Here is a 25,793-nt window from a genome sequence, read left to right as displayed (position 1 = left end):
GATAATGATCGTTCCCGTCTGGAATTCCGTTCGCGCGCCGTTCACACCGTGTGCAAGTAGACGGCCCGATCAACGCAAGCTGACGCTGCGTACTTGTTCCCTTGTCTCCTCCCCTTCTTTCGCTTCCCTCAGCCGTGCACTCTACAACAAAAGCCGCTGCTGCTGTTGCTGCCGCCGCTTATGCCTCCAGCGGTGGGCATGTCGACTCAAGCTCCTGTTCGAAACCTGCTCCACGTAAGGACCTGTTTCCGGAAGGGGAGCATTCAAGGCCTCGAGCATGATTGCTATCTTCGCACCGGGGTATCCGATGAACCTTGCAACTATCATGCGTCTGTGAGATTACCTAACACAGGTAAGATGTTCCTACAAACAACCACCACCTCTCACATGAGACACTGGCTCAATTCGCGTTCGAGCATCGACTCACGTTTCTGTTCGAAACTGCGTGGTCTCACAAAGTTCGCAACGAGCGTTCATGCGCGCTTGTGGGCTCGGATTTGACCTTACAATGTCCATAATGCTGGTGCCATGTTGGCTGGGGCCCGCCTCTGACGTACGTGAACGCGCTTTGCACATGCTGCTCCAGTTCCAGCTCCACCGACTACGCCCAATGTTTCGACTCAAGCAAAGATCGGGGCCTGTCCGTTGCTGGTAGAAATCTTTCCTTAGCATACCTCATACCTACCTACAATAAAAACAACACTAGCAGGATTCGGGGCTCCAGCGCCACGGTAGCGTTTAGTCTACCTCTCATTTCCTCCGTCACCCGCGGGCGCTCCGATTCTTGTGAAGAGGAAAACAAAAAGAAAGCATAAACACTTGAAGGACGCGAAGTCTTTACTGCGCCGCTCCACTGTAGACACGCACAATCAACGCACGGGGAAGATACTCGACGACTGCTACTACTCCCCAAGCATACACTAGTGAACTTGCATGCACTTGCATCTACGCTTGCATCGTTAGGCATTCTGGCCTCATCATGTCCCCGCAGTGAAATAGAAAAAGTAACGTACGCGTTCAGTCTCCCGGCCATTCCGTTTTGACATCTGCCACGTTCTACGGGTATGGCGTTCACAGCCCGGGCGAAGATCGCTGGTTGATATGCAAAAAAAAAGAGGAGGGAGAAAAATTTTTTGGCTTGCGTGTTTTTACAGACCGTTGTCTGGGTCTGATTCGCCATCATAGATCAACAAAGTGAGTCGGTTGGGGTGTGGTTTTAGGCTGCCAATGGCTCCCTGCATCATCACTCATCCCCTCTCGGCGAAGACTACTGCAGACATCTTTCGTGAACGAACGAACGAGGCGTTGGACGAAACAACGCTTGCGGGGTGGTCGTACACGAGGAGCTCTGCATGGCCAAGCCAATGCTTTATCGGTGGCGCAAACGTGTCAATGGCATTCGACACAGTTTGCTGAGATGCTGGCTGTCTTTCAGCTAGCCGCTTCTTGCTTGACAGCACCAAATTTACTCTGCTTTGGTAGTAGAACGTATCTTACGTCCAATGACAATAGCCTCGCGTGTTCTGTCTCGGCCTCCACACCAGCGAACTGCGTTACGCTCTCGCTAGACCGGCGTCACGGCTGCAAACGCTGTCCAACGGCTGTTTCCTACTTTGTCTAAAGGCTCTGCTTGAATGCTCGACGGTTTTGGATAGGATCTCTGCTTTGCATAAGAAGGCGTGGCGATGGCTGGGGAGGTAAACCTGATCGTGCCCATGTCCGCCCGGTCTCGATCTGGTCCTTTGACCGCCCAAAGAATGGCACTACTGCTGGGGTTTTTGTTTCGATGGAAGATCACACCCGTAACGATCCCTGCCGAAGAGCAGTCGCCAGATTCATGCACACCACGATAATTTCTGGCATGGCAGCATTTCCTGTGGACTTGCCGCGTGCCTGTCATCCACAAGTTGAGGTTTTGAAGGCGCATGGCAAGGAGCCTCAGGGACGGCACACGAGCAAACCTCAGCCAATTGCGACCACAAGCCCCTAGACGCGGCGGTTTTTGGCATCCCAATGTTCGGTCGTCTATAATTGTCATCGTCGCTGTATTTCGGCACGGTTCTTGTCATTTCTTCCGTTCCCTTGATGGTTTGTTGCTTTGGTAAGCGCAAGGCTTGTGTCCGTATTCCAACCTCCCAGAAAACTACGCTTCTAATAAAAACAGAGGATGGCACAACCCCATCACATCACTTGTTCGCCAGTCCGATGCTCTCTACTCCGTACACCTAGAATCATTTCCGCCGATTCGAGAACAGGCCAGCATGAGCCCTGAGCGTAGACAGCAGCAGTAAGACGGATGCTCGCGGATATCGAGACCATGCATTCGATATCTCTACCCCTTCCTCATCAGCCTTACAGTTTCGATTGGCCGATATGGAAATGTACTCTCCGAGCCGCCCCTTTTAACTTTATTATACTTCACGACCAGGGGGGCATCCGTCCAATTTGACAGTCGAGCGATCAAAGTACAGGTCTCTCATCCGAGGCTCCGCGATGCCCCAGGCCGCATGATCACATTGAGCCGTCTCAAATTGCCAAGGCTCGAGAGTTTACACGCAAACCTTTGCCGTCGCTTTTCGGTCTTTGCAGGAACATTACGAATGAAGGTGGCGGGTTGCTGACGGCGCCAAAAGCGGACGCGGGATCGGCCAAAAGCAGGATTGGCGTGACAGAAAACGCTTGGTTGCTCCTAACGCCACACACCACACGCAGCAAGGCACGAGGAATTCCGTTTTTAGCGCTGCCTTTTCAAGCAGTTTTAGGTTCGGACATGTGGCGCTGGAGCGAAAATCCCATCATGGAAGACTGTCGATCTTTTCGCCCATAGCGGGAAACAGCCTTCATGAAACGATAGAACTTCAATGCATGGACTATTTGAGATGAGCGCTACTCCGGCATGGCCATGCCTACCATTCGTTCACATCGAGCGCTCGCACCCGTGAGGATATCTGTACTCCAGTCACAGGAGTCTCCTCCCTCCCAAAAGAAAGAAACCGCAGCAGCCCGGTTTCGAGGCTTACATTCCTCGAAGGCTTCAAGCAAGGAACGATATTTTTTTTAATTTTTTTTTCCTTTCTTCCCGCGCTTTGTCTCCTGCATCGGAGATGGGGGGGCCGTGATGAATGTGCAGTAGTATTCGTACACGTTCTTCCTTTCGGCCCACCGAAAAACCGGGATCGACATCGCCCTGTGCCTTGCATGGTCCGCTGGAACCCGCACCCGCGCGAGAGCGAAGCAAAGAAAAAAAAAAAAGTGTCCCCAGCTGCTGACTTGTTGGCGCTCGCCGTCCAACCGGGTTCTTTTGCCTTGAAGTCGCCAAAGACTGAAGCCGAAAAGAGAACAGACTACTGCTGCGGCATCAAGACGTTGAACGCTTCCTTAGACTCAGGACTTGTGAAATGCCCGTCCGATCGAGCTGCGCACTTGTCTGGGGGCCCCCTCAGCACATGTTTTTTTCATGCCTCCCAAGCATGGGACTCTTGCGATTTTTTTTGGCGCAAGTCAAAGATGGCATTTGCGACGACCCTCCCAATATCTTTGTCGACGTGTTCGCGGTGTGAGCAGCGTAACGTGAGTCACGCTGATGCAGCTTTATCGTCCAATACTCTGCTAGACGCCTAGCGCAGCAAAGAGACTGTCTTGCGAGCCCAGCTGGCTATGTCTATGCGAACAGCGCATTTTGTGCTTCGTAGCCTGCACGTGCCCAACTACCAGATTGGCTTGTTGCTAGGAAAGCTGTTCTCGGGGTCTGCAACGTCTTAGAATCAGGGATCACAACGATCTATGCATGAGACAGCAAAGTACCCTACAGCGAGCTGCTAGGAGACCGTCACTAGCGACGTGAAATCTCGCCGACTGGTTTGTTCCGTTGAAAAGTTGTCGTTGCTTACGACGTGCGATTCATTACTCTATTACCAGCTCTACTAGTTCAAAGACGAGCTTGCCCTGTCGGATGTCCAGAGCCAAACACGATTTTCTTGTTCATTTTTGAGACTTCCTTCCAGTCAGGTCTAGACAAACTCAATGAGTCAACGTTTGAGCCTCCGACCCAGCGCTTTGCGATTTCCACAGCCACTTCATCCTCATCTCTCAAAGCATCAGATACCAATGACACAGTTGCAACAATCCAAGCAAGCTCTTCAAGCAGGTCGCGGCCTCGGAACTTGAGCTCGTCACCATCCTGAGTAGACCATTCGTCGCACAGAAGGTTGACCCTGCTCTTGAGTCGGAAGCCGGCGTCGCTCCAGACAGAACCCTTCCAGCTGTCCGCGTGTCTTTCAGCCCAGGCAAACAACACAGCTCGAATTCTGTCTCCCTCGCGACCTTTCATGACGCGAACGACATCCCAGGCCATTACGTCTGTTGTGCCTTCCCAGATGGAGTTGACGTTGCAATCGCGGAAGAGTCGTGCGATGTTATACTCTTGTTCATCTTCCAAATACCCAACACCACCAAGAGCTTCCATGCACTCCTGCAATCCGTGAATGGCCATCTTCGAGCACTGAGCTTTCATAACAGCAGTTAAGAGCCGTAGCAAAGCAACAGCCTCAGGCAGATCAGAAACCAAGTTGTTTGCCTTGCCGAATTTCCCCGAGGTGTATGCTTTTGGCTCTTCCGATATTCCCAGCAAGGACACCACGAAGAAGCCAAGATGCATCATGGCTGCGTAGTTGACCATGTTTTTGGCCATCGTGTTTAGATGTGCAGGCATCTCAGCCAGCGACTTGCCACCGTCGACCTTTCGCACGCGAGCAAACGCGCGAGCAATCGCTAACCCTCGACCCCAGTAACCGATACTGCCGAGACCAGTGTACACACGCGTGATGTTCAAGACAGTCGCTATCTCACGTACACCCGTGTTTTCGGCACCGATCATCCACGCACGGGTGCCGTCCAAGACAAGCTCAGCAGTAGGTACAGGCTTGGTGCCCATTTTTGGCTTCAGGCGCTGAATCGTGATCCCGTTCAAAACGCTGCCTTTCCCAGGCGAACTCTTCCTCATTGGAGCCATGAAAACTCCAAGGCCCTTGCCAGTCTGGGCAAGCATGACGGTCATGTTAGAATCGGTCGCACTGCTGAACCACTTGAATCCGGATATAGAGTATGGTCCGAGAGGCGAGCCGTGTGCATCCATAGCTCCGTCATTGCCGTTCTCTAAAAGTGTCGCCACGGTCTCTGTACCTCTAACGTCACTGCCGCCTGTTCTTTCAGTCATCCATTGTCCACTGGTCCACGCTTTGGCAGGATCGCGGCTCGTAAGATTCGCGTACGCTTTACGAAATACGTCTTGCTGCACGCTATTGCCAGCAAGGTGTTTGCTAAGTAGTCTTGCTGCTCCATCCGTCATAGCCGCTGTTTTGAGCCTGTGTTAGCGTCATTGAAGACAAATTTGACATGAGTTAGTTTTCATAGACATACACGGACAAGTTACCATTGCAGCGCTCGGGGACCACATGTGATTTTTTAAGAATTGGTGCACGCGGCTATACTGGCCATGCTTCCCTTCGTATCCGATGGCTACGATGCCTTCTTTGATACCTAGGGCTTGCAATTCCCGCCATCCTCGACCGGTGTGCAACTCGCTTTTTGGGACCCCGAATGTGGTGTGTGTAGAAATGGAAGGCGGGTTACGCTCAGCGTCGGCTACCAGGCTGTACACGTAAGGACTAACAACCAATGATCCGAAAGCGTCGAGGTCGCTCGAGATTTCACGGCGAATGGATGCAGGTAAATGAACTGCGCCGACGTCAGAAGATAGATTTACGAAATCGTACGTCCACTTTAGCAATCAAAGATGCTTTCCATCGTATCTTGCTTCAGCATCAAGTTCTAGCGCGGCAACGGAATCACATACGGTCGAATATCCTGCGCAGAACATAGTCGTCTTGAAAGGGATGTTCGAGCGAAGGCGCTTGTTGGAAGAAGCCCGTTGTTCCGCTAGAAGGTTTCATTTTTTGCGCTCCAGGAAAATCAGCCGCACGGCAACAAAGGATCAAAACAGGAGGTCGTGTTGACAGGTGCCATGTATGGGCTCATCATCGTCATTCGTGGACCTTGGGTTAACAGGTGGATGGCCTCACGTAAGAGCTTCAGGTTCCGAGGTACGATGGAACTCTCCACAAAGGGTCCAACCTCCGCTGGAGTTTCACATGGTCACGCTCCCAATGAGGCAGCCCGTTCCACGACTACTAGTCGTTCATTTTTCCACTCACTCACCTCACCACTTCCAACATTGTGTTTCTCTGGGAAATGATGGGCAAAGACACGAATAAACATGGACAGTTCGATCAAGAAACGGCGCGAACGATCGTTCCAATCGCCAAGTCGTGACAGTGGGTAGACTGTGGTGCAATATCGCTAGACAAGCTTTCAGCACGGCCAGGACGAATGCTTGGTAACAAACAAGTCAAGCATTTTGCACCAGACTTATTCTAGGACAAGATTCTTCGCCCTTTCAAACATCTTCCATGACAAGTTTCTCTTCTTCTCATCTCCTCGTCGCCTAGGACTTAGGTCTGGTCGGTTTCAAAGGGATCGTCTCATCCCGTTTGTTTCAGCACCGAAACGCTGTCAACGAGTGGGTGAAAGCGCTTAAGATTGAGGAGCACACCCTCACGTTTCGAAATACACGCCTCTGTAGTATTTGCCAAGGCTTTTGTTTCTATCTCTCTTAACGAGCCCATCAGCACCACTGCAAAAGCCTAGCGGGGGACTTTCTGTCGCAGCACACCCATTTCGCGCTGATTATCTTAGGCACACCGTAGAAACATATCCTAATATATCGTCGCTTAGAGCCGCACCAGGAGGACGGCAGAAAGGCCTGAAGTAGCGAGATGTGCACAAATCAGACCATTTCCAATTCACCGCTCTGGCATATGGCGTCTTTTGTCGGCGAACTAACCCAAGATTATCAATACTGGTGCGTTTTGTTGTTTGAACTGTCAGAGCCTTCATCGCCTGTGCCGTGTGTACGCTCGGTCGTGTTTGAAATGCCGACGCCCTGATTTGACATATCGCTAGATCTTCTTCTCGGCACTATAAAGTCAGCCAAGTTCTCTGCTCAAGATAAGATCATACTTATCATCATCAGCTTCCGATCTTACATTCGTACTCATACGCCTGGCGCATTTTCTTCGTTCGCTTCTATCTCCTTCAGTCATTCCTTACTGGTACTGGTTACCGTTCATTCTTTTTAGACTTTATCGGTTGCTGCTTTATCATCATTCTATACCACACTCAAGAAAATCAAGGTACAGAACTGACATTGAGAGTATCAACATGGTGCAAGTTCAATCTTTCTTTCTTGCAGCAGTTTTCACTGCCGCTCCTGCACTTGCTTTCACCAATGGAACTCTGGTCCCCGCTTATATTTGCAACCCGGTCAACGATGGCATGCCAAAGAGCTTCGGGTGAGTCGACAAGATGATCGTGGGGACATTGGCTAAATGTTAGGTAAAGGCAGCTTTTGCAGCTTACACGCGAGCAAACCCCGACAGTGGCATTCAACCAGAATGGTATGAAACAAGTCAAATTTCGTAATAGATTCAGCCTTGCTGACAAAACCAACAGCTGGTCAAAACGTGAAGGCTCCTCTTCTGCAGCAACAAGGCAATTCAAAGATTGGCAACTCTGCCTACATTCTTGCTTCCCTTCACGACTCTCCCAACAACATCAACACGAAGCAACAGTCGCTTGTCGTCAAGCCACAGAACGGCAACACGATTGTTGCTGGCCAGGCCAACAAGATCACTATCAGCACCCAAGACAACAGCCAACTCAAGGGCGCATTGTTGTACGGCCAGGACAGCACCGGCACCAGACAGGGAAGCTTCACCGATGCCAGCGGTGGCCCCTTTGTTCCGTTCCCAGGTTGTGGAAAGAACCCGCAGGGCCAAATTAGCGGCGTGATTCAGCAGACCGGTGTTAGCGCTTCAAGCTCATACAGCTCACTTGTCTATAACGCTCCGGCTTGCATTCCGGGAAACAACATCACTATTGGTGGCCTCTCTGTCACTGGTAGCGGTTTTGGTATCTGGACGTACTCTTTCCAGGTTACGGGATCGTCTTGCGGCGGTGGCAATGGCAAGTCTGGAGCTGGCAACACCGGTTCTAGCAACTCCGGCTCCAGCAAAACTGGCTCCAGCAACACTGGTTCAAGCAACTCTGGCTCTAGCAACACCGGCTCTAGCAATTCTGGAAGCACAGGAAAGACAGGTAGCAGTAAGTCTAGCAGCTCTGGTTCCAACTCTGGAGCCGGAACTTCAGGAAACAACGCTGCAGCTGCCATGGGTGGATGTGGCTCGCCAAGTGCTGCCGCTAGTGCTGCCACAGCTGCTGCTGCAGGTGCTGCTACAGCTGCCAGTGCCGCCACGGCTGCGACTCCGACCACTCCTTCCGTGTTGGCTCAAAACGCTACGACCGTATCGACAGCTTCAGCGAAAGTGACTGGCAAAGGCAAGGCTGGTTGGAAGGGCTGGAAAGCACCCACCACACTCTCGAAAGTGGCTCAGAAGGCACAGACTACTTGCACAAAGTAAGCAAGTTGAAGCTTGGGCGAATGTGCCCCCCTCCTCCCCCTCCCCCTTGTATCAATCAATGAATTATGATTCGCAGATGTATATATATTAAGGCAGTGAATTGGAAGACGTTTGTGGTTGCATCTATCTCGTCCATTGAGTGATTTTCCCAGCCAGCTTTTGAATATGACGTGCGAGATGATAACAGACGTGTCGGGAGCCTGCGACATTCCTACGTCGAGGCCGTTCCTTTGCCTAAATCGTGCCCATCTGCGTTGGCTCTTTCTTGCATTCCACTGTGCGCACTGCCCCAGATGGTGGCAGAGGACACGGGCAAAATCGAAACACACGTCCTTACTAGAAAACGAGGGGGAAACAAAACGGCCGTTTCTACTCTCGACCACTCCTATGCGTTGGATCTGACACGCCTTGGGCGGGAAGCCAGGCTTGGGTTCGCCAGCGTGTGTCACAGCTTCAGGTCCCCACGTTCAACGACTGAACTCAGATCTAAGTAGAAAGAAATACAGCGTGATACTTTTTGTATATGTATATATTCTCATTGAGGTCGTCAAATATGCGCTCAACATGTTCGCGAGCAAGTATATCTTTTCCGGGGTGGGAGAGCCAAATAAAAAGGAGAGGAGCCAAACCCCGTATGTTTGACCTTGCACGAAACGAAGAAAGACGTCAAAAATTTTAGGAACGCCATCCCTAGGTTGAAACGGACGAAATGAGAAACCAGCATCGGGATCTCCCTGCTGTATGATAGCCCAACTTTTGTAGTGCCTGATTCAGACGTCATCGTCAGTACGCAGTCCCCAAAATTTTTTTATTGTTTTTTTTTTGTGTTATGCTCGTATGCACCCTCTACTTCATTGTATTTCATTATCTGCACTCAGTTGTTCTGATCACTGTGATAACAAAGGTCAGCAAAACCATCACAGAGCGTGTGGGCGTATGTTAATTCACCCCTCGTCAGGATAAAGAGTACTGGAGCGGCTCCCTCCTCGATGTAGGATTCGTAGAGTATTAGCGGGTTGGCCGTCTGCAGTGGCATGGTAGTAGGCTGCTTGCGCACACTGTACGCACTCTTCGTCCTTGAGGTGAATCTGCTGGTGGGTGACGCAGGCTGTGTTATGCTTCGTGCAGAAATTACAGTGGATGTTCTCGTGGACAACTTTCTGGAAACGACAATTGCCTTTCGAACCTTTGGGGCAGTGGTGCGTACGAGTTCCCTTACGAGCTGATGGCATATTGCAAATATGAAACGATGTTATATGCGTATAAAGTCCATAAAAGATATGAGAATCTTGATCTATGCTGTAGATATATGACACAAACAAGTCGTTACGCTGTCTTTTAAACCATCTCGATGGAGAACTCTAACATGCTTGCAGCAACATGCTAGAGCTGCTGTGGACATTGTCGCACCGTTTCGTGAATACTGGAGACTCTTTGGCGATGAACAACGGGCTGTGGTTACTCGCTGTTGGGACCTTGGTCGTAGTCATACAGATGGACCCGCATTCTGGTTTCGTTATGAAAGGACTCACTAGCCACCGAAGTTAGCAGGATCGTGTGCAGGAACAGAGCAGGATTTTGTTGAAGTCACATCGCTGATGCAAACGGGTTGCATCAGGGTTTTATTTCCTCCTTGCTTCTTTGTCTCCATTGCATTGCACTGCACACCGACTTGTTCTTGAGCTCTTCCATAAATCAATTATGTGATCCCCGATCACAACTTTTTGTGACCTATTCACAGATGTCAGAACCACTCAGCCCCGCTTCCACCGATGCGGACAGTGATAAATCTTCGAGCATTGCGTTGAACCTTACGTTGACTGAACAATACTGCGGAGAGCCGTTTGAGGAGTTCGAGCCTAAGGCAAAGAAGCTCTGCGAGAGTATATGGCCGGACGCGAAACGTATCGAGCTCGAACGAATACCTGGTGGCTCGTGCCACAGGATTGTTGCAATTAAAGTTCTTCCCGAAGCCATCGACATCAAGACGGCGACCAGCATTTGGCGGAAAATCAAGCAGGTACTCCATATACTTTTTAAACTTCTCCGCTCATGCCGCAGAAGAGGACAAGAAAAGCAACCGCGCTATCAGACCGGGTTTGACAACTACATCCTTCGTATTCCGAGATTCCCAGATCCACCGGAGGAACTTACTCTGCACCATGAGCGCGTTGCTTGTGAGTTTGCTGAGCAACTCCTAACATTTCCCGTACCAAAGACGGTGAAGGTATGTTTGGTTTCGGAAAATTCGATCGGAAACCCGTATGTAATTCAGGAGCGTATGACTGGGCAGCCGCTTGACGACCTGTGGAAAACGCTTAATCAACAGCAGCGACTGTGTGCAGCAAAGCTGCTTGGCAAGATATTGCGCGAACTTGCAGCGACCACCGCTCCCGCGGCTGGCAAGATTGATCCTCGAGATCCTACGAGAATACTAGCTCCGCCGCTACCAAGTCATCCAGTACGACCTAACATGACGGAACTTGCGCAACCCATGAAACCAGCGGAGCTATTGCGGAACCGTCTTGCGGCCTGGACTGAGAACCACGCCCGACACGAGCCCTACTTCCCGTACGCTGAGTTGGCAAAGCTCATCAAAGACGACACGCTAGGCCCAGATGATAACTATTACTTCTGCCACGGCGACTTGTACCCGCGAAACATCCTAGCCGAAGTTGTTGATCAGAGGAGAATCAAGATCACCGGCATCATAGACTGGGATCTTGCGGCATTCGCGCCCGCATTTGTCGCATTCGAGGCACCGTGCTGGTTATGGAAGATGGAAATGTACGAGACGGGCGAGCTCGAAGACGAGAAGCTACGGATCGGGGCAGCAGACGAACCCGTGAGGGACGAGGACAGGCAGTTGAAGGCGGCTTTCGAAGAGACAGTGGGCGACGATTGGCTGCGCATAGCATACTGGAAGGATGTCGAAGTGCTAAGATGGATCTGGAGAATCGGCATGGAGGGGCTTGGAAACTCTACGTACTGGCGGATGGCCGACGCGGCAATCGAAGCATTGAGTGGTCGGGCTTTTGGGCGCGAATGGGGCCGAGGCGGTACGAAAACGTTGAAGAGCGGAAGCGGTACGAAGGCCAGCAGGATATAGATCTAGGTGAATGATGAAGCTTGACAGCCAAGTCCAATCGAGGACTGTTAGATAAAAGACGAGAATGCGAGTTGTACGTGTAGAGGACAGCGCTGTAGGAGCGGTGTGGGAGCCAGCCCAGGCCTGCACTGACTCTTCTTTATATGTGCGAAGCGGTCATGCTTGCAATCGCCGTACTCGTTCTACTTCTTCACCAGAGAGCGCGACCACGTCGACACCTGCCTGCTTCAGAAGCTCGGCGACGGCGTCCCAGTCGGCCGGATTGACGGCCCTCGTTCCTTCGGCGACCACGTACGTCTTGAAGCCGGCCTTCGCAGCATCCAGGGCCGTGAACTTGACGCAGTAGTCCATGGCAAGGCCGACGCAGAAGACGTGCGTGATGCCGGCCGCCCTCAAGGTGTCCTCCAAGCCGGACCGGGTCACGTGCGTCTCGAACGGGTCCGCGAAGGCAGAGTACATCTCAACACGGCTGTCCTGGCCCTTCTCGACCACATGATCAATGCGGCTAACGTCGAGTTCCGGGACGAGTTCCGCACCCTTGGAGCCCTGCACACAATGGTCGGGCCACAAGCGCGTGGTCTCGGTTTGCGTGGGGTCGTTCGGATTGGCTATCGTGATCTCCGTGGAGAATGCGACGTTGTCCGGCGGTGCATGATTTGAGGCAAACGAAATGTGATCCTGCGGATGCCAGTCCTTTGTCGCAACTCGGAGCGCAAAGGGAAGCTGGACGAGGGTGTTGACGACACTTGCAATATCCCTGCCGCCCTGGACGGCAAGTGAACCTGTCTGCTTGGGTGAGTACGTCGATTCTGTTTCAGATCGGCATCGAACGAGCAATACAGGCGGGCAGAAGTCCTCTTGGAAGTCGACGACAATCAGGGCCGGCTTGAACGCTTCCGAGGCGGCCATGGCGTGCTCCGATCCCGAGTCGTGGCAGAGACAGGAGCAGGAGGAGGGAGAGGAGTTGGAGCAGTGGCGCCAGCAGCACCAGCACCAGCACCAGCAGGTACGCAAAGACTGAAGAGGCTGCGCTCGATGGTACGGAACGTCAGTCCAGGAGGACGGACAGCGCGATGACGAAAAGGAGCGCAAATTAACAAAGGCCCAAAAGCATGACCAGGAGGTTTAATGACAGCGGGAACGCCCACTGATGTTCTGGTGGATCATCGCAATGACGGCATGTACCGCACGACATCACCCCCCGCCTCCACCCTCTCCACCGCCCCCTGGAAAAGTGATGGATTGAGGAAGAGGCAGCAGAGGCTGCTCTGTCAGTCAGGAGGCGTCAGAGCTGGTGCGCTGGTGCGCCAAGGAGACGGTCAAGGGCAATCATCGCCATGTTGCTTGACCCTACGGCAGACTCGCCCCAGAGGTTCCTCAGCCTGACGCTGCGTCGCACCCGACGGCGTGGTTCGATATCATCCTGTGCACCGCATGTTCAGCACGTCCTGTCGCTGGATCGCCTAGCAAAGTAGCGGAGCTCCTTAGCCGGGATTCCCTCTGGTGGCTCTGAGGCCGCAGATTCTAGATCTTGGTTGGGTCCCTGGAGTGGGCGAGTGCGTAGTGACGGCAGAGCCATGCTCGCCGACTTGCTGGCAACCGTTGTGGCTTGCAGATATTCATTCGAATGGCGTACATGCTTGTGAGTGAGGAGAGCCAAGGCAATTTTTTTTGCTTTCAGCTTGCATCGCGCCGTCGGTCTGCCCCCAAGAACGCTGCCCTTGACCAAGCTCGAGCTGTCTTCTATCTCGATCGAATTCACATCGCATGCCATCGCCCACAGCACATGTCATTCGGCCTCCCTATATGCTGCTCCCCCTCCGAACGCATGAGGTTCAACACTTCAATCGACGCGCCGTACCGAAATGGCGGATTCTTCCTCACGCAAGAAAGATTACTCTTCGCAAGTGCGAAAGAAGCTAGCTAACAGCACGCGCACTGGTCAAGCTTGCGATCGGTGCAAGGTATGTTGCGAAATTTCTACTGCTTCATCTACCCATCTACCCTCTTGCGTCTCCATCGAGGACGGGCCCCTCTCGGCGACCTTGTCACCCTCGCTAGTTTTGCTGCGATGTCAGCGCGCTGTCGGCCGCCGTTGTTCTGTCGTGAAGCGCTGCCCTCATCGTCGCGCCAGCGGGCGTGAAGCCTCCACCAGCCTCGGATGCTCTCCGCACCCTAGACCCTGATCGATGAAGCTTCCTTCGCTTGAGGACATGGACGATGTCAGGGCGTAAGCATCGCGGTAAAGTTCTTCACCAGCCTGTCTATCGACGTTGGCCTCGGTCGGCCTCCTTGTACCTGTCGATCAACTCTGTCAGACGCCGAAGGCCCCGGCCACCACCTTGGGACCACGGCCCGACTGCTGCTCCGGAACATATCCGAACGCACTCTCGGCATGCCGACACTACGACACCAAATAAAAGTGGAGTATATCACTAACGGTGTTCATATAGCTTCGCAAAATACGCTGTGATGCAGATCCAAACGGTTGTGCAGGCTGTCGCGCCGCTGCAGAGCCGTGTGAAACGACCGACAGGATCACGCGAAAAGCATTCCGTCGTGGCCACGCTGACCAACTCGAGACTGAAAATGCGAATCTGAAATCAAGACTGCACGAGCTGCAGCAGAAACTTGCCGAATTTGGTGTCCCACTGTCGCCCGATGCGTTCAACGGCGAGGCGGTCGGCTCAGAAGACATTCAACAGCATCATGACAGCCTTGCGGGCAGTGGGACGCTGTCTGACGGCGATCGAAGGCCTTCGTTTGCCTCCAGCGCAGAGATGTCAATCTGGCAGAAGCATATGAACAACCTTACTGGGGGAATGTCATCCAATCCTGCCTTCAGCATGCTCAGGGGCACCACCCTGTCGCTCTTTGGCATGCAGATTGATCTTGCAGAGTTCGCAGAGGACTTGAACGACATCGACTCGCCGCAGACGTTCAGCGGATTTATTTACTGCATAAACGCCTCAAACACGAGAGAACACCTTCATCCACCTCCTTTACCTCCCAACCTCAAGCAGGCCCGCGAATATGCTGGCTGGTTTTTTAAATTTCTCAATGCTTACACTCCCATTCTCGACAAACGAGAAATGGACAAACTGGTACATGAAGCGTTTCCACCCTCGAGTATCTGTCTTGCTGATCGCTGCTACAGCTGGTGGAAGTCTATAGCGATCCTCGGCCCGGTCCTCGTCCCGGCAGATCTGCTGCGGAAGAGACGATGGTTCATATGATGTTCGCCTACATCAAGTATCAATACGGCCAGCGCAATCATCATCCAGAGCTTGTAGAAGAAGCCATAGCACACCTGAAATACTCAGCGGGATTTATACAGGATATGCTACGCTCCCGCACATTTCGTGACATCCAGGCGATGAGCTTGATTGTACTGCAGCTCAGAGGGCTCCAGAGACCTGGGGCGTGCTGGATACTTGGCCAGCTCACAGTCAACTTGGCCATCGAATGTGGTTTGCATCGTTCAGCAGACTCACTTGCGGCTTCGGAAAGACAGCAAATGACTCCAGCCATGATTGAGAGTCGAAAGCGAGTCTTTTGGGCACTGTATGGTCTGGCAACCAATAATAGCACACGCCTCGGTCGTCCACCTCCTCTTCGTTTAGCCGACATTGACATCGAATTTCCTCTACCGGTGCATGATTACTTGGATGTCGAAGAGCCGTCGCTGACGGAGTTCCAAAAGTGTTCGTATCAAGTGGGCATCGCCATTGCCAAGTTGCTAGCCCTCTACAGCGATCTGCATTGCACTTTGTACACGATATCCAAGCCGTCGGCAGCAGAGTACTCGAAGCTAGTCTCTCGATTCAAAAGCGATCTTGAGGTATGGCGTGCAGCCGTGCCCCAAGAGATTTCTGATGCGACACGAGTGCAGGGCGAACTCAACATGTATGCAATGTACCTTGACCTTTTCGAAGCAGAATTCCGGTTCCTCCTTTACCACCCGCTGCTCCATCCGTCGAACCAGCCGACGTCGTACAAGCGAACGCTGCAGTTGTGTGAGGGGGCAATATCGGACGCGCTCAAAGTGCTCTGGCAAGTTCGGGAATTGAGGTCGCTGGACGTGCCGTGGCACACAACGACTCTGCTTCTAGCGATGACGTTCACACAGTTGTTCATTGGCGACCAGCGAGGCGCAGAACTCACGGCGGCGAGCTACGAACGACTGGAATCTGATATGCGCACTTGGCTAGATCTGTTCGGGACGGTGGGGACGATGCTCGGTAAGTGTCAAAAAGGGGCCGAGTGACGGACGGACGACGTGTCTGATGCTCACATAGGATCGGGCTCTCGCCTACAAAATTCGGTCCAGCGCATAGCCAAGAACGTGCTAGACAAGCTCAAAGTGAGTCTGGAGGGAAGAACAACGCCTGCGGCCGGAGCATCGATTGACGCACACTACATTCGGACCGTACCCGAGATGAAGAACGAACAGCACGGCGGATATTCTCCTGCCGTTATGCCTACCATCACCGGTAGCGGACAATTCGCGGCCGTCCCAGGTCAAGGGTCTTACACTCCCTCGTTCGACAGTTCGCAAGGGGTGTATACTGGTGCCCAGATCAGTTATAATGGGCCCTCCTATGACACGGGGGCTGGGCAGCCGAAACAGGTAGCCACCATGGGATCGACGATCGGCTACTCGGCACCTGGTGGAATCACGTATTATCCTCCTCACGATGTGAGTACCGCTGCGCCTTCGACGTCGCCAGCTAATGACTGGATGCGCTGGGGTCAGGCGAATCTCAACACGTTCATACAACATTCACAACCGGACTACATAACACCCTCCGCAGCGACGACACTCATGTCCTTGAGCGACGCAAGATCCTCGGCAGGCAGTGCTGCAGGGCAAATAGCAGAGAATAACCACCAGTGGCCAATGAACTATTACAGTGGCGGTCAATACGCGACTAGCCACCCTGGATGAAAGCTTTTCCACACGTTAGGTTGTACGTTATGAGACCAGAAAAAACAAAACAAAACAAAGCAATCACAAGTTAGGGGGCCGATATGTCGAGTTCTGCATGCAGCAGCACGCATTGACCGTTCCACGCGAGGAGGCCCAGAATGAATTAAGTGTGCGGGTGGCCTCACTTGAAAGCCCCAGCAGCAGCGAGGCCCTCAACTGCTCGATCTGGTGTTCAGACGGAACATACCTGCGGCTGAAAACGAGCGACATTTCCCAAACGGGAGCTCGCGTCAAAGGCCCAGGTGTGCGAGAGAGACCGTAAGGCTAGACGAGACGGGCACAAGCATCGACAGCACGAGAGTAAGCCCCACCATGTACTTCTTTTTGTGACGAATTCATGCGTGACGTGGGGGAAAGGGTTGGCTACAGTCTTTGGTTTTTTTTTTCTCTGTCTCTCCCCCCCTCAAGAAGATCCCAGTAGCCCGCCAATAAGAGTTGGTTTCCTGGCAAAGCTAGTCGTGTGCTGCGGGGACGGCACGGGCAGGGGACAGTAGAGGAGAGAGAGGGAGATGATGAAAGATTCTACAAGACGACGGCTGTTCCAATCAAGAAAAGCACTTAGTAAAACGATCTCGAACCCCGTTTCCTCTGGTCTGCTCGCATCAGTTGACACCCCCTCTCTCCGGCACAATCGGGCCTGACAGGCGTCGCCACTAACATGGCGTGACGGGCCCGTTCGTCACTCAGCATGTGGCAACGGCGCGAGCCAAACCCAGAAAGAAACATGTAGGCGCTCGCGGGGTTGTGTGGACTCGTGCCACTGCAGATGCAACAGTGGGAAGAGGTCGAATGGCGGTGGGAAAGGTGGGCGAGCTAAGTTAGGCCGACGAGCAAGCCCTAGCTACAGGCCTTGCTATTTATGGCCGCGAAGCTGCAAGAGGCTTTGCTTTCTGCTTTGGTGTGGACGTTTGCCTTTGCAGAACAGAAAGACGACCTGGTGGATGCAGGTTTTTCTCAGCTGTGATTGTGTGTGCGCATGGCGGACTCTTCTTCTCTCCTCGGCTCTTTTTTTTGTTTTTTTTTTTGTTTTTTTTCCTCTGCTCCCTACGACTCTCCCTTGCCCCTGCACTGCCACGATGGATTCCACAAGCATTACCAAAAGCGTTGGGGACGTGCAAGCCGTGAGCAGAGATTCGTCTCCAGGCTGGCCCGCTTTGGGTTTTTTCCCGCTCGGCTTGAGCTCAAGCTTCTGGGCCTATGGCGTTGCTTGCAGCGCACGAGCAGCACGACCGCCATCACCACCTCCCAGCACGACCAGAAGCAGCTCGCCGACGTCACGAGGAAGAACTGTGCCAACGGGTCGACGAGGGTGTGAGATTCGCCCACGTCTCGTTTGACCGGTCGGGACGGGAGCCAGCTGGGCCCGCGCAGCAGTGAGTGCTGTGCTGGTACTGTGCTGTGCCGCCGCTTGAAACCGCTGCGGAACGATGGGTTAGACAGAGCTCTGCGCCCTCGGTCTCAGAGGGGCATGATCGTCATGCGTGCCGGAGCTGCTGTCACGGCTGTCTCGGGAGCACACTCGTACATGCCGACATACAGACACCACGTACACGTTCACACGTACACACATACATACATAGTACATACATACATACACACATACATACAGCTCTGCACCCAGCGAGCTCGAGGCGGGAAAGGGGCCAGGGGGAGCGGGAGGGCGGCTCGAACGCGCGATCAGACCTTGTTGCGGTAGATTCGAACCGTCCACCCAATGCAGCAGATGATCGGCGTTTGCGATCGAGCGATGACACCCTCTCTTCAGGACGACGAAAAGACGCTGCCCGCCGTTTGGGATTGGGATAGTCAGGATCGTGGAGGCGTTAGCGACGCTCCACCGCAGGCCGACGCGCCCAGCGAAGGACACGGAGTGAGTCGAGCAGGAACTCGGGCCGTCGCCGGCCGCGCCCGTGGCTGGCGAGCGCAAGCAAAAGAGCCTGCGGCGTCGGCCGGCTGCCAGCGCTGCCGCCGCCGACGAGCCACAGTACGTGCAGAGAGGCTGCCTTTGCTTCTTCCTCTTCTTCGTCTTCTCCGTCTTCTTCGTCTTCTGCCTCCTGCGTACGAGCGAGGCATTGTGTGTCGACCGTTGGCCGGGTGCTCCAGGCGCATGCCCAGCGCACCGGGTCGTGCTCGTTGCTTCCGTGCTATTATTGGCGCGCCGCCTTGCGCTCGCTCTCGCCCTGCCGCCGTCTCTTTCGCGCAACCGAAAACCCCCCCATGTTCGCGCAAATGCCGTGTTGGCACCGATACGGGCTTGTCGATCTGCGCAGCAAATCCTGTGCTTGCCCGTCTCTCTGTGTCTTGACGAGCGCGCCGTGTGTCTGTGTGTGTCTGTGTCTGTGTTCTTCCGTCTTCCCCATCGTCGACTCCTCGCCTTTTGCTCGCTCATGCGTCCTTGATTTCTCCGCCCGCCCCTTTGGCGCTTCCCGCCGTGAGCTGACCTGCAGACAGCGAGCGCGTCGAGATTCTGTGCGACACGAACCCGTCGATCGCTTACGCCACGCTCGCTCCACAGGCTAGCCTAATTTTATCCATTGGTGTTTCTGAGTACGGGCGCGACCCGGCGCGACCGTTGGCTCCGGCGGCGACCACGTCGAAGCCAAAACCTCGCTTCTGTAACAGCTGCTCGTCGTCCCCTTTGGACCGAGTGGTCTTCGTCATCGCCTTGTTGGCTCTCCTCTCTTCACCCTCCTTCTGTGCATTCCAGCCTCAACGTCGTCCCTCTCGCTATCGAACACCACCCCCCAACAGGCGAGAATCCGGCCCCCTCGCTGGGTTTTGGATGGACCCCGGGACGACTTCTTCATCGACCTCAACGACCTCGTCGACCTCGCCGTCGCCGCACGCATGGAGTAGCTTCGAGGAGCGAGGTGATTCGGTGGTGGAAAAAGTCGGGCTACCTACCAAGAAATTCGCCATGGCATCGCAGTCGCCATTGCTGGCCCGGAGAAGGGCACGGAGGCGCCACATCGACTTCGACCCAACCGCACAACCGCAATCAACGTCGACACTTTGCACGACGTCGCCGTCGTCCCTCTGGGCCATGCTCACCACCCTATGCCTCGTTTTGCTGGCCGCTTCGAGCCTGCCGGCGGCAGAGGCCGCTCTCGTTTCGTTCGACAACTGCCTCTCGCCCGCCGTGCTTAGCTCCAAAGACCTGCAGTTCCAGCCTCTGTTCCTCGACGCACGATACGATGACAGCAACGGCACCTACACGTTCAACGTGACCGTCTACGGAAACGTCACCGGCACCACGGATCCTTCGCTCCCTTATCCAAGTCCAAACAATTGGAACGCCTCCGATCCACACTTCAACATCATCGATGCTCCAGACAACTACACCACGCTGTTCGCAACCGTCGACGTCCTTTCGTACACGGCATGGCACCCTTCGCCCATGCGATTTTGCAACCAGACCATCGATGGCGGCTGTCCCTGGCAGCCCCTCTTTGACGTCAGTCCCTACAGTCTGGACCGGCTGCACGCTTTCTCCCTCTCACATGACTTTGACAGCGCCTATTCCTTCGCCTCGTTCGCGACATTGTTGAGGGTACAATCCGGTGCTGCTGCGAACAACAATGACTACTTGGCCTGCGTTCAGGCAGGCATCGCGCCATCGTTGGGGAGCTCGCTGTCAAGTGCTCTGCGATGCGTACCTCTGGCCATCCTGATCCTGGTGGGACTTGCCACCATCCTCGCCGCTCGATTCAGCCCTTGGAGCTCGCCCGACGCATTCCACTGGACCAGCAACTACGGCCGCGACGACGATATCCTGCGCCTGGTCACCCCCGGCTTCGGCGACTGCTTGCAGTACATCCAGTTCGTCGTGCTTGCGGGCAGTTTGAGTCTGGCCTATCCAGGCTTCTACCAGCCGGTTGTCAGCCGCGCAAGTTGGTCTGTTCTCATGTTCAACGAGAGCTTCATCAGCAAGGGCGAGGGCTATCAGAGCTTGCGGGACGGCGTCTACGCGACCAATGGCACCTACGGTCTGACGAGATTGAGCCAGTTGGCAGGCATGACAAAGGATGAAGACGTGTGGGCGGGCATGGCCGTGTGGCTTTGCATCATCATCGCTTCCGTGGTCATTCTCTGCCAGCTCGCCTTCGCAGCTCGAACCCTCTTCCGGCTTATTTCAGACATACCAGAGGAGGATCTGCGCAGCAAGAACTTGCCATTCACCTCTGGCAACGTGGTCCGCATCTTGTTCAACTACTTTCTCCTCCCCATCATCTCGCTGTCGATGTTCCAACTAGTCGTCGCCGACCGGTCCCCGCCCTACGTGGTCGCATTGGCCGTCGTCCTGATAGTCGCCATCATCCTCTTCGCCGCCTGGATCTTCCGCCTGATCTTCACCACGAAGCCGCGAGTACACCTTTTCGACCATTTACCTCTGCTTCTGGCATACGGTCCGCTTTACAACACGTACTCGGACGAGGCTGCGCCGTACGCCTTCATTCCATTCCTGCTCACCTTCGTGCGCGGTATCGCCATGGGAGCCGTTCAGCCTTCGGGCATTGCCCAGCTCGTCATCCTCGCTATCTGTGAGGTCATCTTGATCCTTACTTTGCACGCCTTCCGGCCCTTCCAGTCGCTCACCTCCATGAACGCGTATCACACATTCTTCTCCGTCGTCAGGCTCGTCACCACTCTGCTTATGGTGGCCTTCGCACCTTCTTTAGGTGTCTCGGAGTCTACTAAAGGCTGGGTGGGCTACGCTGTGCTGCTCCTGCACGCAGCTGTTCTCGTGTTTGGCTTCTTCCTCAATGCAATCCAGACCTTGGTCGAGGTCTTCGCTCGACTCGCCGGTGCTGGAAGGGAGGCCAGGGGAGGTCTCACCACCGTTTTCGGCATGCGACAGCTGTCCAAGCGTGTCAAACGTCCCGGTCCACGCGGAAGCATGGGCTCTCAGGTGACCCAGTTGACAGAGACCAAGTCTTCCATGAACCGCATGAGCCGAGCAATGTCGGCCAGTTCGACAATGATACTGAACGACGGCACTCCAAACAACCGCGCCAGCGTCGGGTTTGAGAACTTCAGCCAGGCCGGCGAGTCTGTCACAGGCAACAGTCCCGGAACGAGCACGCCAGCTGGCGGACATAGTCCATTCTCTTTCTTGCCTGCTGGCGCCGCCGGTGCTGCGCAGGGCAGGAAGGCGAGTAAGGTGCTCGAACCGTCTGACCCCTATTTCAGACCACCGAGAGCTCGAAGACCGACAAATGAGCTTCTTGCCGAAGATGTGTCCGCTGGCGGGGAAGGCCGCCCTCGGCGGTCTTCGCAACCGCTACAGCATGCCATGTACTCTGATCTGTCAGAAGCTCCTTCAGTGCTCGGATCGGAGCGGGGATCCGTCGGTGCTGCATACTTCCGTGCACACCACAGCGATCCTGGCGATCTTGGCGATTCTCGACTGCGAAACACCGACTACTCTACCAGAGAGTCGGATTTCTACTATGGAGTCAGAGGCCAAGCGCTCTCCAGTGGGCCTACCAGGCGACTGAAGACTGGGCCAGCAGATCCGATGGGACCGGTTGCATCCGCAACCGGATGGTTCAGGAGCATATTCGGCAACAAAACCAAGGACAAGAAGAAAGGGTTTGAGGTTGTTAGGAGCACACCTCTCCACCTGCTGCAAGAGCAAGATGAGGATCCACCTGTTACCGATGCCCAGGTGCCATATTCAGACAAGCCTGAAGATGTTGAACAAGAGAAGCGAGAGAGTGTCATAGCCGACTTGCCAGAAAGTTCGTCCCATGCTATTGACGAAGAAGAGAGTCGCCACGATGTCGTCCGCCCCAGGCCATCGCAGGACACGTATGTGCCGCAAAGCGAGTCCGAACTTCTTTCTCCGATGCGACACGCGTCGACGAGAGAGGGTCCGCCGAGGTTGGCGCCTATATCAGGGGTTGGAAGCATACATCTCCCGTCCCGCTCAGCTTCACAAGTCACCACGGACAGTCAAAGACCACCAATTCCAGCAGTTCCGCGACGAAGCTCAAAGCGGAATTCGAGGGGAGAGACCACATTTCCAAAGATGCAAGAGCTAGCTCGGATGGCATCGTTTCGAGGACCTGGAAACACCGATCCCGAGGCACGCGTTCCGTTCACCTCACTGAGCGCCGATCCTGTGGAAGCGGATAACAAGGAGCGCTCCAGACGCACGAGTGCGGCGTCCAGCTTATATCCCGCTTCAGAGAACGACGAACAAGACATGCATGATCAAGAGCGCGCTAGATCAGGCACGCCGCGTACTGGACAGGTGGGCAGGTTCCAGAACAACGAATTTGTTTACTCCCATCCGTACGACGGCCACTTTGGCACGCAGCCCGGCCCCAGCTATGTCCCCGCCGGTCCGCCAAACGACGAGCGGCGGCCTATGAGCACGGGGCGTGTCGTTCGCCATTTCGCAATGGAAGGCGTGTACAGTGGCGAGTTGCCGCACGGTAGCGAGGCCGAGCTGGTCGAGGAGGAAGAAAGGAAAAACAGCATGAGGAGGTAATAAGAAAAATGCGTGGAAACATGCGCTTACGGTCCGGATCAGTTCAATTCTTGTAGATGAGTACACATTTGTGTCTTGTGTTCATTTCTTTTTTTTTTCATATTCAGCAGCATGCACCATTTATGACGACAAGGGCCTTTGACGAATCTCTTTTTTATTTCTTCGGAGGGGGCACACTGATCTAGGAAAGCTGCCGGGAAAGTTTCTCCTTTATATACACACATCTATATGCATGGTGCGGAGTTTTTTTTTAAGGTTTACTGAAAAAAGCGAGCCCCTTTTATGCCGCATGTACCTTGATATATAACCTGGGATCGAGACAACATTATATAGTCACCGTAATACTACAATCAAATCTTTCTGTCAGTGTAAAGGAGAAGGAACAAAGAAAAGAAAAAGAAGCGATTCTTTGCCTTTTCGATGCGGACGGTTTTCTTCCTCGCCGTCATGGCCATCGGTCCTCTTCTCGATGGAAGAAATTTCACGCTCTTCACGTTCGCGTAACAGCCAGGTGCTTACATTGTCTCACTCGATCCACTCGCCGCAAGATGAGAGAATACTGCTTATCGTTCAAGCGAGCCGATCGAAGGGGCTCTCCACGAGGTCATCATTCATCCACGCGACACGTCCGGCAACGAGACCCGCGCCCGGCTTGACGCACAGAAACCATCCAGCATTGCAAGGCGCGCCACTGGGGATTTTGAGCCTGAGGAGGCCCAGCCAGCGCTGGCGACGGACGGTAAAAGGCAGGTAGGAGGTTGCGGATGTGGGGGGGAGGGGGGAGGAAAGACACTCCAAAGAACGCCTGGAAGGATCCCAGATAGGGTTTGTCTTGGACGCCCCGTTGGCGAAGGACACGGCGAGCCGTGGCGTCCTAACGCGGCCCTCGACGCTTGTTCGTGGCGACTGTTGCTGGAGTCTCGATTCACCTAGGCTGAGGTGTGCAGAGTGAAACATTTGAAAACAAAAAAAAAAAATGCTTTCGAAAACCCCGACGGTTGGATACAGAATCGAGACTCGTGTTCGCACGAGACGGCCTCAGCAGACGATCCGTAGCAGCAATCGAGGGGTACACGCATGTCTCCTCGCGTGGAGTGCTTTTTCGTTCGGAAAGCACGCGCGCGTTGCCATTGCGGTTGTATAACGGAGGAGTCGGGTCTTCAAGCGCCAGGTACGTGAAAGGTGACGGCTTGCTCGAATCATTCAAAGTTTGTCATTCAGCCGCGCACGAATCATGCAGCGAACCGCTTCCCCCACACGCGCGTCGACGCCGCAGAAACTGCGGAGATTGTGTAGCCACCCCGTTCTAGGCTGCGTTTTCGAGGGGCAAACCATTTCCGTCCGGCGGCCCTGAGCAGGGTAAAGTCCAGCGAGTCTGGCCAGCAGCGCCCCCACCCCCCCATCACGGTGCGGTAGCCGGCTGTCTCGCGACCGAACATCCGCGACCAAGAGCATGTTTACATGGGGAGCTGCCGCGTCATGCGAATGCTGTGTCTGCTTTCTGCTGTCGGCAAACCGATCTACGTAAACGTTCAGACCATAGTACCATAATGGCGCAGCTTCTTCGGGGCGTTGCATACATCACCGGCGCTGGATCGTATGTCACCGGCAGGATTCGACAACGAGACCGCAAGAATGGAGATGCTAATTCGGCTCGTAGGGGAATTGGCCAGCACACTGCGTTTTCGTTCGCAAGACACGGTGTGAAGCGCATGGCTCTCATCGACTTCAAGCCCGAGAATCTCCACAGGACGGTGGACGAGCTGAAGAAGCAGGCCCCGGACGTGGAGGTGCTGCCAATAGAGTGCAACACCGCGAACGAAAAGGCCGTGTTTGACAGCGTTGCGGAGACCGTCAAGAGATTTGGCAGCTTGGATTACGCCGTCAACAATGCCGGCCGTGGAGGACCGGCCAAGCCCACGCACGAGCTCGAGAGCAAGGACTGGCAGAGCTTGATCGATGTGAACCTGACGGGCGTATGGTACTGCCAAAAGGCGCAGATCCAACAGATGCTGAAGCAGGAGTGAGTCAAGCCCGCCGCCCCCCCTCTTCTCTTTCTCTCTCTCGATGCGTGTGCGAAATGACCCAATGGCTTACATCATTTCCAGGCCGAAGAATGACAGAGAGGGTCGTGGCTCGATCGTCAACGTTGCCTCCATGCTTGGCACGAAGGCTTCGGCGCCGTCGACGTTTGCTACCGACTACACGGCAACGAAGCATGGTGTCATGGGTCTCACAAAGGCCGACGCAATCTTCTACGGAAGACCAGAGTATCGCATCCGGATCAACGCAATGTGCCCTGGCTATGTAGCAACGCCGCTCCTTCTCGCGGCGCGAGAAGCCGGAGTCATGGACGGAGAAGTCGCCAAAGTTCCGATGGGCCGTATGGCGATGATGGAAGAAATTGGAGATGCGATCACTTTCTTATCAAGTCCGTTAGCCAGCTACATGTGTGGTCAAGGACTCGTGGTCGACGGTGGTTATTGCGCTTAGTCTCAAGATAGTACCATAAACTCAAAATTAATCATGGCGATAAACGGAGTGACTAATGTGTCTCTTCTGTGGCTCTCTTCCGTGATGATGCTGCAATTTTTTGCTGCTCTATTTCACTGGCACTTTGCTCTAAACTGCTACTTTACATATATCGAGTTCAGCAAAGAA

General features: G+C 54.1%; 7 protein-coding genes across 14 annotated transcripts; 5 read left to right on the top strand and 2 right to left on the bottom strand.

Annotated features, from left to right (window-relative positions):
• Positions 1-3,859: 3,859 nt before the first annotated feature.
• PV09_08710 (uncharacterized protein) lies at positions 3,860-6,073 on the bottom strand. The gene is made up of 3 exons (XM_016362656.1): positions 5,855-6,073; positions 5,419-5,736; positions 3,860-5,352 (listed from the first exon to the last, which is right to left on the bottom strand). The coding sequence occupies exons 1-3, from the start codon at positions 5,949-5,951 to the stop codon at positions 3,929-3,931; spliced, it is 1,839 nt and encodes a 612-aa protein (XP_016209523.1). The 5' UTR covers positions 5,952-6,073; the 3' UTR covers positions 3,860-3,928.
• A 138-nt stretch (positions 6,074-6,211) lies between these two features.
• Positions 6,212-8,630, top strand: PV09_08709. 3 transcript variants are annotated; one of them, XM_016362655.1, is made up of 4 exons: positions 6,212-6,919; positions 7,021-7,409; positions 7,459-7,514; positions 7,570-8,630. In XM_016362655.1, exons 2-4 carry the CDS (start codon positions 7,279-7,281, stop codon positions 8,535-8,537), a joined length of 1,155 nt encoding a protein of 384 aa, XP_016209522.1. In that variant the 5' UTR covers positions 6,212-6,919; positions 7,021-7,278; the 3' UTR covers positions 8,538-8,630. The 3 variants fall into 3 exon arrangements, with proteins under 3 accessions (XP_016209522.1, XP_016209521.1, XP_016209520.1); XM_016362654.1 differs by having other exon boundaries at positions 6,212-6,968; XM_016362653.1 differs by having other exon boundaries at positions 6,212-7,409.
• Positions 8,631-9,675: 1,045 nt separating this feature from the next.
• Positions 9,676-12,825, bottom strand: PV09_08707. 2 transcript variants are annotated; one of them, XM_016362649.1, is made up of 2 exons: positions 10,353-12,825; positions 9,676-10,268 (listed from the first exon to the last, which is right to left on the bottom strand). In XM_016362649.1, the coding sequence occupies exon 1, from the start codon at positions 12,553-12,555 to the stop codon at positions 11,803-11,805; it is 753 nt and encodes a 250-aa protein (XP_016209516.1). In that variant the 5' UTR covers positions 12,556-12,825; the 3' UTR covers positions 9,676-10,268; positions 10,353-11,802. The 2 variants fall into 2 exon arrangements, with proteins under 2 accessions (XP_016209516.1, XP_016209517.1); XM_016362650.1 differs by having other exon boundaries at positions 9,676-12,432; positions 12,487-12,825.
• On the top strand, positions 10,279-11,646 carry PV09_08708 (the record flags this gene model as incomplete). Of its 2 annotated transcripts, XM_016362652.1 has the most annotated exons (2): positions 10,279-10,553; positions 10,602-11,646. In XM_016362652.1, 2 exons carry the CDS (start codon positions 10,279-10,281, stop codon positions 11,644-11,646), a joined length of 1,320 nt encoding a protein of 439 aa, XP_016209519.1. The 2 variants fall into 2 exon arrangements, with proteins under 2 accessions (XP_016209519.1, XP_016209518.1); XM_016362651.1 differs by having other exon boundaries at positions 10,279-11,646.
• A 427-nt stretch (positions 12,826-13,252) lies between the features above and the next one.
• On the top strand, positions 13,253-17,218 carry PV09_08706. Of its 4 annotated transcripts, XM_016362646.1 has the most exons (5): positions 13,253-13,610; positions 14,100-14,750; positions 14,804-15,887; positions 15,945-16,345; positions 16,403-17,218. In XM_016362646.1, exons 1-5 carry the CDS (start codon positions 13,512-13,514, stop codon positions 16,592-16,594), a joined length of 2,427 nt encoding a protein of 808 aa, XP_016209513.1. In that variant the 5' UTR covers positions 13,253-13,511; the 3' UTR covers positions 16,595-17,218. The 4 variants fall into 4 exon arrangements, with proteins under 4 accessions (XP_016209513.1, XP_016209512.1, XP_016209515.1 ...); XM_016362645.1 differs by having other exon boundaries at positions 15,945-17,218; XM_016362648.1 differs by lacking the exons at positions 15,945-16,345; positions 16,403-17,218 and having other exon boundaries at positions 14,804-15,915.
• A 1,979-nt stretch (positions 17,219-19,197) lies between these two features.
• PV09_08705 (uncharacterized protein) lies at positions 19,198-23,498 on the top strand. The gene has a single exon (XM_016362644.1). It carries the CDS (start codon positions 19,419-19,421, stop codon positions 23,130-23,132), a length of 3,714 nt encoding a protein of 1,237 aa, XP_016209511.1. The 5' UTR covers positions 19,198-19,418; the 3' UTR covers positions 23,133-23,498.
• A 937-nt stretch (positions 23,499-24,435) lies between these two features.
• PV09_08704 (uncharacterized protein) lies at positions 24,436-25,781 on the top strand. Its single transcript, XM_016362643.1, has 3 exons — positions 24,436-24,729; positions 24,793-25,155; positions 25,241-25,781. Exons 1-3 carry the CDS (start codon positions 24,683-24,685, stop codon positions 25,623-25,625), a joined length of 795 nt encoding a protein of 264 aa, XP_016209510.1. The 5' UTR covers positions 24,436-24,682; the 3' UTR covers positions 25,626-25,781.
• The last annotated feature ends 12 nt before the right edge of the window (positions 25,782-25,793 follow it).

This window comes from Verruconis gallopava (genome assembly GCF_000836295.1).
Source record: "Verruconis gallopava strain CBS 43764 unplaced genomic scaffold supercont1.46, whole genome shotgun sequence".
In the NCBI taxonomy this organism is placed as follows: Eukaryota; Fungi; Ascomycota; class Dothideomycetes; order Venturiales; family Sympoventuriaceae; genus Verruconis; species Verruconis gallopava.
Note: the sequence above shows the minus strand (reverse complement) of the source record. Positions and strands in the feature narration are given on the sequence as shown.

Bases quoted from the DNA above. Each gene is read 5' to 3' on its own strand.
- PV09_08709 (XM_016362655.1), top strand. From the start codon at position 7,279: ATGGTGCAAGTTCAATCTTTCTTTCTTGCAGCAGTTTTCACTGCCGCT. The intron at 7,410-7,458 runs GTGAGTCGACAA...TGTTAGGTAAAG, and splicing joins GGCATGCCAAAGAGCTTCGG to GCAGCTTTTGCAGCTTACAC. The intron at 7,515-7,569 runs GTATGAAACAAG...CAAAACCAACAG, and splicing joins AGTGGCATTCAACCAGAATG to CTGGTCAAAACGTGAAGGCT.
- PV09_08710 (XM_016362656.1), bottom strand. From the start codon at position 5,951: ATGAAACCTTCTAGCGGAACAACGGGCTTCTTCCAACAAGCGCCTTCG. The intron at 5,737-5,854 runs GTATGTGATTCC...ACGTCGGCGCAG, and splicing joins TCTGCGCAGGATATTCGACC to TTCATTTACCTGCATCCATT. The intron at 5,353-5,418 runs GTATGTCTATGA...GGCTCAAAACAG, and splicing joins TGCAATGGTAACTTGTCCGT to CGGCTATGACGGATGGAGCA.
- PV09_08704 (XM_016362643.1), top strand. From the start codon at position 24,683: ATGGCGCAGCTTCTTCGGGGCGTTGCATACATCACCGGCGCTGGATC. The intron at 24,730-24,792 runs GTATGTCACCGG...TTCGGCTCGTAG, and splicing joins TACATCACCGGCGCTGGATC to GGGAATTGGCCAGCACACTG. The intron at 25,156-25,240 runs GTGAGTCAAGCC...CATCATTTCCAG, and splicing joins CAACAGATGCTGAAGCAGGA to GCCGAAGAATGACAGAGAGG.
- PV09_08706 (XM_016362645.1), top strand. From the start codon at position 13,512: ATGGCGGATTCTTCCTCACGCAAGAAAGATTACTCTTCGCAAGTGCGA. The intron at 13,611-14,099 runs GTATGTTGCGAA...GTGTTCATATAG, and splicing joins AAGCTTGCGATCGGTGCAAG to CTTCGCAAAATACGCTGTGA. The intron at 15,888-15,944 runs GTAAGTGTCAAA...ATGCTCACATAG, and splicing joins GACGGTGGGGACGATGCTCG to GATCGGGCTCTCGCCTACAA.
- PV09_08705 (XM_016362644.1), top strand. From the start codon at position 19,419: ATGGACCCCGGGACGACTTCTTCATCGACCTCAACGACCTCGTCGACC.
- PV09_08707 (XM_016362649.1), bottom strand. From the start codon at position 12,555: ATGGCCGCCTCGGAAGCGTTCAAGCCGGCCCTGATTGTCGTCGACTTC.